The sequence below is a fragment of the Macrobrachium nipponense genome, chromosome 44 (genome assembly GCF_015104395.2).
Source record: "Macrobrachium nipponense isolate FS-2020 chromosome 44, ASM1510439v2, whole genome shotgun sequence".
NCBI lineage: Eukaryota > Metazoa > Arthropoda > Malacostraca > Decapoda > Palaemonidae > Macrobrachium > Macrobrachium nipponense.
The window spans coordinates 32,031,179-32,043,192 of NC_087221.1; the positions used below are offsets into that span (position 1 = coordinate 32,031,179).

The 12,014-nt window shown below is 34.0% G+C and overlaps 1 protein-coding gene across 9 annotated transcripts in view; it reads left to right on the top strand.

The window, feature by feature from the left end:
* The window catches only part of LOC135204145 (SKI/DACH domain-containing protein 1-like), a 177,677-nt gene extending 169,277 nt beyond the window's left edge, over positions 1-8,400 (top strand). For all 9 annotated transcript variants that reach the window (XM_064234163.1, XM_064234160.1, XM_064234162.1 and 6 more), the window contains one exon: positions 446-8,400. In XM_064234163.1, the coding sequence (XP_064090233.1) occupies positions 446-508 (63 nt within the window). In that variant the 3' untranslated portion in view covers positions 509-8,400. The remainder of the gene's footprint in view (positions 1-445) is intronic.
* Positions 8,401-12,014: the final 3,614 nt, after the last annotated feature.

Here is a 12,014-nt window from a genome sequence, read left to right on the forward strand (position 1 = left end):
CTTGTATTTCAGATTATTTGCAGTAAGGAAGCAATTACTACACAGGAAAATCTTTACCTACTTGCAAAGGAAACGTTACTCTCTTACATATTTTATTTTATTTTAGTTATTTCAAAAAATTCTCAAGTGGCCAACATTACTTTATTAATGGCAGTTATTTTGCTTGGTAAACTTCAACACCATATCAGCAGCAGTGTCTCTTTCTAGAATGGAAGTGTATATCAATTTACTGTGCTTCCTTTTCTGGAATTTAATGTACTGTAATATCGTTTTAAGAAATTCATTGGCTAATATGCCATTCAGGTACCTTTACAGTACAGTTGTCTTAGATACTGTATAAATTCTTTTCAGTTCTTTTTTTTTTCTTTCTGCATTAATTTAAGACTTGGTAGGAGGAAAAATTTTTTTTCAATTTCAAAAAGCTATTAATCCTTCACGTTTTCAGATGAAAAACCGAGCGGTGACACAGTGGAGGAATGGGGGTGAACTTTCCCTCTCATTCTGCTAGTTTTCCGCAGCTTCCTGGCATCATTTAGTTCCCACAAGCAAGTTTTTTTGGGCAGATATGTTTTCTACTTTAGAAACAGAGTTACACTGAGCAAAGACAAGAATTGTTTTGCTGGTTTCAAAACAGATTTTATTGGTTTGTGCACCCTCAGTTCAGTATTATTTAAGGCCAAGGTTTCAAAATTATAATTTTAATGTAAGTGGGAGATCAATAGCTGTTTTTGTTTAGTTTCTCACACTGCCTTATTTTGTATACTGTATAAATATCGGTTAGAGTACATCCCAAAATATCACTGTATAGTAATTTTATATTTAATAATAGGGATTAATTGATATTTTGATTTTTATGTGGATAATTTCTGTTCCATTGAAAATTCAGAAAGCCAGAGAAAAAATTTTACGAGTTACGACAGCTAGATTTGTATACATGCAATGATCTTGTAAAATCAAATGTGGAGGGACTGTGAATATTCTTGTATAATCTTTGCAATAGAGATTTACTGTCATCTGTAGCTTCATAGAATATGAAAAGTGCAAGCATAGAGTGAAAGTGGACAAGAGTGAACGAGCTGATGTTCCAGGAGTGAGAGCGTGTATATCTGCCCAATTTTGTACCTGATTCCTAATTTAATATGTAAAATACTTGCAGGTTAATGGTAGACTGTATGCAGTATTGAAGTAAATGGTGAAAATTGAAAGAAAGGTTTTTTTTTTATTTGATAGTGGCAAAAGGTCATGGTTTTAAATAATGCCCAGTTAAAGTACAATATTTGAGAGATAAGATGATAACAAAAATACAAATCACAATCATATTTGGTGAAAGTAAATTTTGATGGGACAATTTAATAAGTGTTATGTAAAAAGCAGCTTTATATAATGCAGTGCAGGGTTTCATTCTGTCTTAATATTGTTAATATTATTTTGCCATTTTTAATTATTATTTATAGTGATTCATATATGCACATAATAGTATGCATATTACAGTAGTACTTTTGTTTTGCTCTAATACAGACAGGTTTGAATTGGATAAACCATAAGAAAAGGTGTATTGGATAAGGCTGAAATTTGTAATAAATGAGATACTTGAGGTGATTAAAAAAGGGATTTTGACGTAGGAAAAATCTATTTCTGGGTGAGGAAGCCGTGTCGCCCAGTGAAATGTGTCCTCTTTAGCACTATTTCTAGTAAAATATTGCTATGATACCAGAGAACTGCTAAATTGGACATGTCAGAAGTCTCTGACTCGCTCACCTAAATAAAAGGTGTCGGTATAGAACTGGGGCGAGTGTTAAAACACTACCACAGCAACCCCTCCAATTAGCCTTTTCCTCATCAAAAGACCCTGAAAACGGGGAGCCGACCTATAAAAGACTGAAGGAAAGATGAAGATGTCCTCTGTTCTGATGCAGTTTATTAAAGAAGTCACAGAAGGTATTGGATATGCTGTGAGTTATTTTGTTTTGCTTGAGAGAAATGGTAGGCTGAGTCTGGCACAACCTTTTGTCTTTGTGTCTCAAACAATATTCACAAACATGATACACCCAAATTCATTTTTTTATAGGGCTTCAAAAATAGTTGCAAGACATCATTACTTTAAACACTAATTGTTTTCTTGTACACCATATTTATTCCTTTATCCTTTTAACCTTCTTTTACTAATGCGTTTCACAGAGTTTTCTGTATTAAACAACAGGAGAAATAATTCATAAATAACAACTGGTCAGGGTAATTCTTAATCATAGATTTACATTGTGATACAAGACTTGCAAGCTCTGCTTGCTATGTTTAAATTTCAAGAGTATTCAGGATAAGGTTTACCATTTTAATCTCCATATTATCCTTTTAATTTCTTGAAATATCCTTAATAGAATTTTATGGTGACCAAGTGAATATAGTTGTGTTTACTACATTGAAATACCTGTGAAACATTATCAAAACTAACCCCTCTCATTTTGCTTGCTGGTGCATAATGTTATTCCATAATAATTAAAGTACAAAGGTTGAATTTTAATTTTGTACGTAGTGCTCATTTTCTAAAACTAATGATTCATGAAAATACTTTAAGTATCCAATTTGGTAGTTCAGGGAACTTCATGTTATAATGTAACACAGTACAGAGTACTAAATTTTCAGTGGTTTCCATTCCTGGAAACATGGACTTGAGTTACTTGTGGTAAGCTTTCATTTTGAAGTAACCGTCCAGTTGATACGAACCATGAAGGAATATTCTTTTTTACATACATTGGACTTACTCTCACTGAATGATTTCTTGGCAAGCTTCAAATTTCTTTTTTAAAGGTGTCATAGGTGTATTTCATCAGCCACTAAGCACTCCATTCATGATTTGTAGTTTGCGTGATATTTTTAATAGTTTCCATACATTGCTATTTTGAGGAATAGAATACACTTATGAAAAAATGCTGGGTAATTTGAAGTGAAGAGGTGGAAAAAGACAAGAATTGTAGTTGTATAAAAATAAACAGTTGATATGAAGTAATTGTAGAAAAATAAACAGTTGATCTGAAGTATATTTAATTGTAATTGTAGAAAAATAAGCAGTTGATACAAAGTAAATTTAATTGAAATCTTTTGACAATACTTTTAACTTTATAAAAAGTGCATTCCACCACAAGTTTTTTTTTCTAGATGATAAACCAAGTATAATAAGACTTATGCTAGAATATTAAACTCAAATTTTGAATTTCTTTTTTTATGTTAATCAGTAAAGCATAGTAGTATAAGATTAAGAATTCATCTCACTGATTGATGTCTTAATGTTCATTTGAGGAAAATTTAGAAATTCATAGTAAAGGTAAATTACAATATTACATAAATGGTATTTTCACCAGAGCTTTTTATATGAAACATGTTCTTTAGTATGCATTTTTTAATTTAGGCTTGTTTTACCCTGCAATTTATTTTTGGGGTATCTTTTGTTATCATAAAGTGCCTTGGGAAGCTGAGGAAATTAGCACCACTATCAACTATTCTTAATGCTCCTTTTCCTTCTGCTCTCTGATGTTATCTCATCATCATCATCATCTTAACTTTTCTGTTACATTTCCATCTTTAGTACTTGGAGCAAAATAGCAACTAAAGTACACCTAGCCAACTAAGCAATTTATATGCAGTAAATGATTTCAGCTTACACCTGGAAATGGTTAGATATTTTACAAGTGCAAACACATTATACTAGTAAATCATTTATACTAGTAAATCATTATTTACGTATTATACCTCTACTTTTTTATTTATTTCAACTTGTCTCAGTTCTGAACTAAAGCAAGTTAGCATGAAAAGTTCCTGTCTGTTTCAGTGGCAGTGAACAGAAAAGATTTCTGGTTGGAAATTAAATTCTCCCACACGTCTTAATTCAACATGCATATCTCACTGCAGTGCCTGAATTTTTTTTATTTTTAGTTATATTTGAATTACTCTATTAACAATAACAAGTTCACATTACAGTATACGTATTACTTGAATAACATAAGGAAATGATGAGGCTGGTCTTGCAGCTACATATTTTACACTGTACACTTGTAGCCTTTAGCAAATATTGCAACAAACTCAAAATTACACTCTGTAATCCCTTGTCATTTGTAAGAGATTATGAGAGAAAGGTTGGTTAAATTCAATTCTTTCATCATACGTTGCTCATTGGACTGATTTTTTCCTATTTTGCAGTATTGCCATATTTATTACGGGTAGGTTTACTGTACTTCAAGGCTCTCATTTTACAATTTTCTGTAGTCTTAACCAATACTGAAATTACTAAGAACATTCTTAATTCACAAAAGAGGTCCAGTTATAAACTGGCTTGTGACGACTGTCAAAGCAAGTTGGCAAATCCAATAACAGTATTCACTGTAGAGTGACACAGCAACTAGTCTTGGGCAAAGAATCCTGCATAACCCATGAGTGTTTAGACATTGTGTGTACCTGGGTAGAACTTAATTTGTTTTTGTTTTCATTATTTCTGTTATATAATATTGCTTGTTTTCAGCATTATGCTATTTTTGACTGGATACAGTAATCATTTTCAGGTTATTTTCACTCCAAGATTCCTACTGTATTTGTGAAGTGAACCTTTTTGCATGGCATTAGAGAATTCCTCTATCTAGTGATATTTTTTTGTGACGGCACAAATAGTATTGGAGTTTTCTTCTCTGGTGTAAACACTAGGGTTATCTTGCTTTGGAAATGGACATATATTTTGTGATTATGGCTATTTCACACCCATATTTTATTAAGCAGCACTTTTTTATTTGGTGAAGAACTTGTGTGTTTTATAACTCCAAATTTGGATGCATGATTTACGAGGTGTGGTTACTCACTGTAAGGACTGCAGCCCGCTCCTTCCCTTAGAGATACGACCCTTTTCCTGAGACTTTGGACCTTATGCCCTTACTCCATAAAGACCTTATTGTGGCACCCAGGAGGAGGCATTCTTTTGGCAGAAAATGGAAAAGGGTGGCTGAAGAAATATATCAGTGTTTGTGCAAGACAAAACTTTGTGTCAAAAAGCTAATTGTGATGAAAGCACAAATTAAATATTTGAAGATTAAGGAAAAATACACATCAGAAATGCGATAGACCAGAAATGGGATTTTCTAAACCGGTGAAATATTTCCAAAACTGAAAATACCCTATGAAATATGGGGTCAGTGAATATCATTTAAAGGAAAAACAGTGCTAAAACTGTGAGCGAGAAAACTAAATTTTTTTTGGAATGTGAGGTAAAAAAAAAAAGGGCAAGTGCATAACGTTGACAAAAGGCATTTCTGTAAGTCACTACCTGTCAATTTTTTTTCCCTTTTTCATATTTAAATTTTCAAACAACATCTTGAATTTTAAGAAAAATGTTTTGTGATGTTTATGAATCAACACAAAAATTGCCTGGCAGTGACTATTAAGATTTGCCAAGACTTTTTTTGTCATATAATAAGTGCAAATTTGTTATCCAGTGTTGATTATTGCCATTATTTTAGTGGACCTGTGAACCTTGTCCCGTTTTATGGGTTTGAAGGAGTGCTTCATATCAGTGAAGTGGACCTGCTATATTCTTTACATGGTAGAAATACCATATCTGTTATGTTGTTGACATGGACATTTGCTGATAGTTTTCATCCTTTATATTGCTATGGATATCCTATTATCAGGTATAATATTAACATTCTTTATCAGTCCTGTTTGTTTCCATATATAGTGTTTAAATGTCATAATAATCTGTTGTGTTTTAAATGCATTTAGCCCACAGTGAAGTCAGTTTGAATCTCGCTTCGGAATGAAGTTCTGGGGTTATCTTAGGAACGAAAGTGATGTTAGTGACCATTTGACTTGTGAATTATTTGGCACTGACTGAAAGTCTCATTTCAGCAGGGAATGGACCACGTCATCATGGAGATGAGTCTGAAACTAAAAAGCATGAATTTTTCTGAATAAAAGTAATAAATGCAAGTAGTAATTAAATGCATACACACAAACATACATACATACCATACATACTACTTTTATTTACAATAGTAACTAACCCAATTCCAGTTTTTAATTTACTGTTGTGGACTATACAATAGTCTATACCATCTGCATAGTAAATAGGTAACTTTTATTGCTGAGAACTGAAATCTTTGATTAATACTTATTTTAACCTGAGAATGCTAAATTATAATTTAGTTTGGAAGACACCTCAGTAATAGTGTACATAAACATAGTTTTTCCTTAGAAATCTTCACTTTAAAGAAATTAACATACACATGGTATGATTCTTGATTTTGACAAAAGGAATGTATCTTTTATGACAGTATTTGTGAAACCAAGTTTATAGTTTATTTTTTGAATTCTAAGACATGATTATTTTCTCTGATTTAATCCTTTGTTCAGTTCTCTTGGGATATTGGTTCTGATTGCAGCTTATTCGGTATCCTTATATAGTTTACTGAAATCAAAATCTAATAGTTTACTGAACTCATAATGTAAATTTTGTTTCTTTGTCATTATTTTAAAAACTTATTTAATTATTATTTACCTCTTGAATATGTTACATTTCTGAAGTAGTTTATCAAAACAAGTTTTTGACATTTCCATTTCACTGAGCCTAATACGAAGCCTTTTTCAAACTCTGTCAGATAAGATGAATTTCATTTGACAGTAGACATCCAGGAAGAGTAAAGATTTTAGTGTTTTTGAGCAAATTACAATGTTACATTTTAAGGGGAAAAAGTTTGTGTTTATGTTTTAAAGAGAAAAATTTTTGCAAAAAGTATAAGTCAGGAAAAGATAATACCAAGTCAGGTGGTCATGTATTTGGGAGATGTCAAGATTTCTTACAGTGCACAAATGGAGATTGAATGATATGTATAAAATTATATGATTTTTTCTAGTCTGCATACATATATAAAGATATGTTTATAAATATACTTGCAATGTAAAGGACTAGATGTGATTAACAATGTGTGAAAGATATTCAGTGCACTGTACTTTGATTATCTACCCAGTATTGCTGGAACAAAGACAGAGAGTAAAAAATATAAAAGCCAGAGTTTTCAAGGTTCCTTAGGCCCTTTATTATAGTGGGTTTTATTTGTATGTAGCCAGCGACATGCAATGTTATGAGGAAAACAAGGGATAAGAACTTATAAGTCTCATAAGATATTTTAAATTCACTTGAGGTTCGTATTCTTTATATTAAAGGTGGTTGAAGTTTTTGTATGCTTTTTTATGAGGGCTTGTTGTTGAGTGTAATACAAATAAATATCCACTAATTAATGATATAGGGTCATAAACAGTACCAGAAAATTTGGCTCCATTCACCGCCACAGTACAAAAGAGGTGGGCTGAGACAGGCAGAGTCTACCTCACACAGTGTTTTGGGTCACTCAATAAGCCACAGAGTCACATTTCTGGTTTTGCATAAGAATAATAATAATAATAATAATAAAACAGAAGTCAATCAAACCAGCCATCGTTGAGTTGTACAAACATTACCGGTATTGTTTTTGAAGCACCAACCGAATGCATCTCGATTGGGGATGAGGTAAGAGGACCTTTGAATATTCAAATTGAAATTATATTTCAACTGTAATATTTTAAGGTACATATTTATAGAGTAATATCTTTTACATGGTAATAGTACCACATTGAAAGCATGTGTTTGATTTGTTTTATTTTATTGTAGTGTTTGTGAAAAAGTACTGAATTTTGGTTATATGTGTACATTACATCATATTAGGTTTGCATTCTTTTTTACACTTATAACACATGCAAAGCTTACTTGATACATTTTTACAGTAAATGTAGTGAGTATTTTATTTACTGTGCATTGCACAGTTTCTTACTGATTTTAATTCTTCTTTTTAAAATGTGATAGCCATATTCAAGTCTGCTTACCTCATCCACTCCCAGGTCGCCCAATACATAACCTTTCAACTTAGCAGATCAAACACAGTGTCATCACGTTCTTATCTAATTGCATTTACTAGCTGCTAATGATTAAGAACATCATCATTTCAAATTGGATTCCTTACCTATTCCCTATCACCTGTCTAACCTGCTGCATGAGAAAGGGTAAGTGTGAATAAAGGTTTATACAGCACTGTACAGAGGTCTGCAATACATTGTTGCATTGTAGCAAGGTGATGACATTGTTGATGAATTATCAGTATGTAGTGAGATCATTAAAGTGTTGTAAAAGACATTTCCTTGGAGGCCTCTTTTTCACTATTGTTGTTAATGAGAAAGCTGAACTTCACTGAAATAAATTCTGATGTTATTACCTTTATTGATCCAGCTACATTTTACTGTACACATCCCGATACAATGATGACCCCATTTACTGGTGTCTGACCTGTCCTTACAACCTGTACATAGATATAGAATAAAATTATTACATAGAAATTATTGTTTTACTTCATTTGTTCCTTTTCTTTAATCATTGTTTTTGGTTCTTTTTAAATTACTGAAATAGTAATTTAAATCCCAGATTAGTACAGGTTCTATTTGGATATTGATCACATCATACTGTAAAATGGTTTTCAAGAATGCAACTCAGTAGTATACAGACAACAATGATTAGAAAATATTAAAAGCCTTAATAACAGGAATATAAGTGTTTCTCCTGTAATATTTTTAAATGTATTTTTCTTAAAAAAAATAACTCTAGCATTTATCCCACATTTGTGGTCTTCTATGTAGACTTGCCATTCTTGGATAAAGAAAATAATCTACTGGCCAGCATTACTGTGCATCTGCTTCATTAGATTCTGGGGCTCCAGAAAGAAAAGACCCTCAATTTCTTTTCAGTGTGGAAAGTCAGATGTGAGAATGGTGTAGGGAAGAGGAAAGTTTATTCCAAGTATAGTAGTAATCGATTTGCATGAAAAATTTACCTTTTTTCATGGTGTCAGGCTTGGCAAATTTTGGTAAATATAAATAAGCTTTATTCTTTGAAACCAAGGAAGCATAACTATACAAATACAATACTGTAGTGAAAACATTTTAATCATCCTTATCTGATACATCATGTGTCCATTTACATCTAACATATCACTAATCCCCCATCAAAAAAAAAAAAATTGCCATTGTTTAGTCATTACAGCATTCTGTTATTTTATAAGCTATTCACTGCCTGAGGACAACAATGAACATCCTCAACATATTTACAGGGCGTTCTAAAAGGAATGTACTAGTAAGATTATTTTATGTTGTGACTGGAAATATGCAGTACCTGTAATTAAGATAGATAGCTTATGGAATGAAGCTCTCTTAACACATTTTAGAAGTGCCAAATCAACCAGGAATAGTCTTAAGAGTAAAGTTCAAAAACAGTAACCCTTCTATGAGGACATTTCTGATAAAGAGCATTTTGATTTTTCTGAAAATGCTGTTTCTTTATCAGATATATTCATTTTTACGACTAATTCAAAAAGGTTTCATTCATTTATGGCTTAAAAATTGGGTATACGTAATGAAGTGCATTGGCCTGTTTATCACAATATGAATGCTGGATTGCGATATGTTGCTACTATTTGTTTGTAATACATCAGTATTGCAAGCAATGCAAAAATTGCCAAAATAACAAGGCTGTATGTATTTTTCAGCTCCATCAAAGTAGCCTTCACTGTCATAGAAATCAGCATTTCCTGACTGCTGAAGAATGTTTAGTACTACAAGTATAGTAATTAATTTCAACAATTTCAACACATGAAGGAGTTACTTACCACGTTTACTAGTTAGTTTTGTTGGAATTTTACCTCCATTGTTGACAATGTAGTGTCTTAGATGCTAAAATAGACAAAAAAGGGATTTTGACGTAGGAAAAATCTATTTCTGGGCGAGGAAGCCGTGTCGCCCAGTGAAATGTGTCCTCTTTAGCACTATTTCTAGTAAAATATTGCTATGATACCAGAGAACTGCTAAATTGGACATGTCAGAAGTCTCTGACTCGCTCACCTAAATAAAAGGTGTCGGTATAGAACTGGGGCGAGTGTTAAACACTACCACAGTAACCCCTCCAATTAGCCTTTTCCTCATCAAAAGACCCTGAAAACGGGGAGCCGACCTATAGGTCACACCCAGCTACCCTGTTGAAGGGGACTGCGGCGTCATACTTATCGATAGCAAGAAGCTTGGTGCACAGCAAGGGGGGGAAAAAAGGAAAAAAGGGGGGGATTTCACTGGGCGACACGGCTTCCTCGCCCAGAAATAGATTTTTCCTACGTCAAAATCCCTTTTCTGGGCTCAGCCGTGTCGCTCCGTGAAATTAAAGTACCAGAGAAACACCAAGCTATACTATCCTGAAAGGAAAAATCATATTAATGAAATCAAAGGAAATAATAAAATAGTTTAGAATTGGAAAAAATACAATTTATTTACAAAATATACTATATAGCCAAAACATGTGGCAACATTTGCAACAAGTCACAAACATAATAAAATAATTACAGATAATTTGTATGTACGTAAAACTATACATGATTATACACTTATTCTAATAGCTAAGGCATTTGCTGAGGTAGGTAAAATGCTAATGAGGCTGGCATAATTGAACAGATTCATATGACACAAGGACGGTACTATAATGATGTAGCAGTGGGAGACACTGGCCTCCCTGCAGCTATTGCATGATATTTAAGATCCTCTAAAGACTTAAGGTAGTGCTTTTTGAAAACCAAGGGTGACTTCCAACCAGTATACTTCTTCAGATCATCAAAATCCATATATTTGAAGAAGTTAACAGAAGTTGCTATTGCCCGAATGTCATGCACCTTGGGGAATGACCCTGGGCTGGCTTTCTTGATAAAATATAAAATCTGCTGTCTAATGCCTTTTAGAGATAGTGTACCACCATCTTTTCTAATGAAAAGGGGGCCTTCGGAATAGGTAGACGTCCTAGATAAATAGTCCTTAAGAGTTTTAACAGGACATAACGATGGATCCTGCGGAAGCGGGACAATCTTCCATGGAGACCACCTCATCAAGGGATCTTCATTCTTAGCTAGAAATTGCTTATTTGGCGAAAGCAACACGTCCCCCGAGGAAAGGAACTCAATATGCGCTTCATCTCTAGATAAAGATGACAGCTCTGATATTCTGGCACCTGAAGCTAGACTCAATAAGAACAGAGTTTTACGCAAAATGGTTTGGTAATCACATTTGAAGTTGTCTGTTTCCGAGGCTAACCTAAGAACATCATTAAGAAACCATGACACTGACGACGGTCTGTGAACGGGCCGTAGACGTGCACATGCCCTTGGGATAGAGGTGAAATAAGACTCAGTTAGATTGATACCAAACCCGAGAAGAAAAATCTTTTTCAGAGCTGACTTAGTGGTTGTAATTGTTGCAGCTGCCAAGCCTTGTTCAAACAAAGACCTGAAGAAGGTTATGGCCACGTTCAATGTCATTACTTTGATATTTGATTCTCTGAGGAACGAAGACAATTTCTTAACTGCCGAGTCATACTGGCGAAGCGTAGACTCTCTCTTGTCTGACTCCAAGAACAACATGTTCTGTGGATCAATGTCGCCTACTCTCTTACCTGCAAACTTCATGAAATCCATAAAGTTGTTTTGTGAAGACCTGAGGAATCGAACACAGTCCTCGTTTGAACTTGTTGCGATAGTCTCAAGTCCGGGAGAGGGTGAGGGCGAAGACCTAGTTCCAGGAGAAGGGGAAACCAGTTGCTCTTGGGCCAGTGAGGGGCTATGAGAGCCACCTGGCCTCTGAAGGATCTCAACTTGTGCAGCACCTTCAGGAGAAGGTTCACTGGAGGGAATAAATAGATTTTCGACCACTGGTTCCAATCTATGCTCAGGGCGTCCGTAGCGTATGCCAGAGGGTCCAGATTGGGGGCTACATAACAAGGCAGCTTGTGGTTTGCCTCTGTGGCAAACAGATATACTTCTAGACCTGGTACTCTTTGGCAAACCCTCTCGAAGGATTCTTGGTCCAGTGACCATTCTGATTCCAGAGGGACCGACCGAGACAGGGCGTCTGCCACTACATTGTGG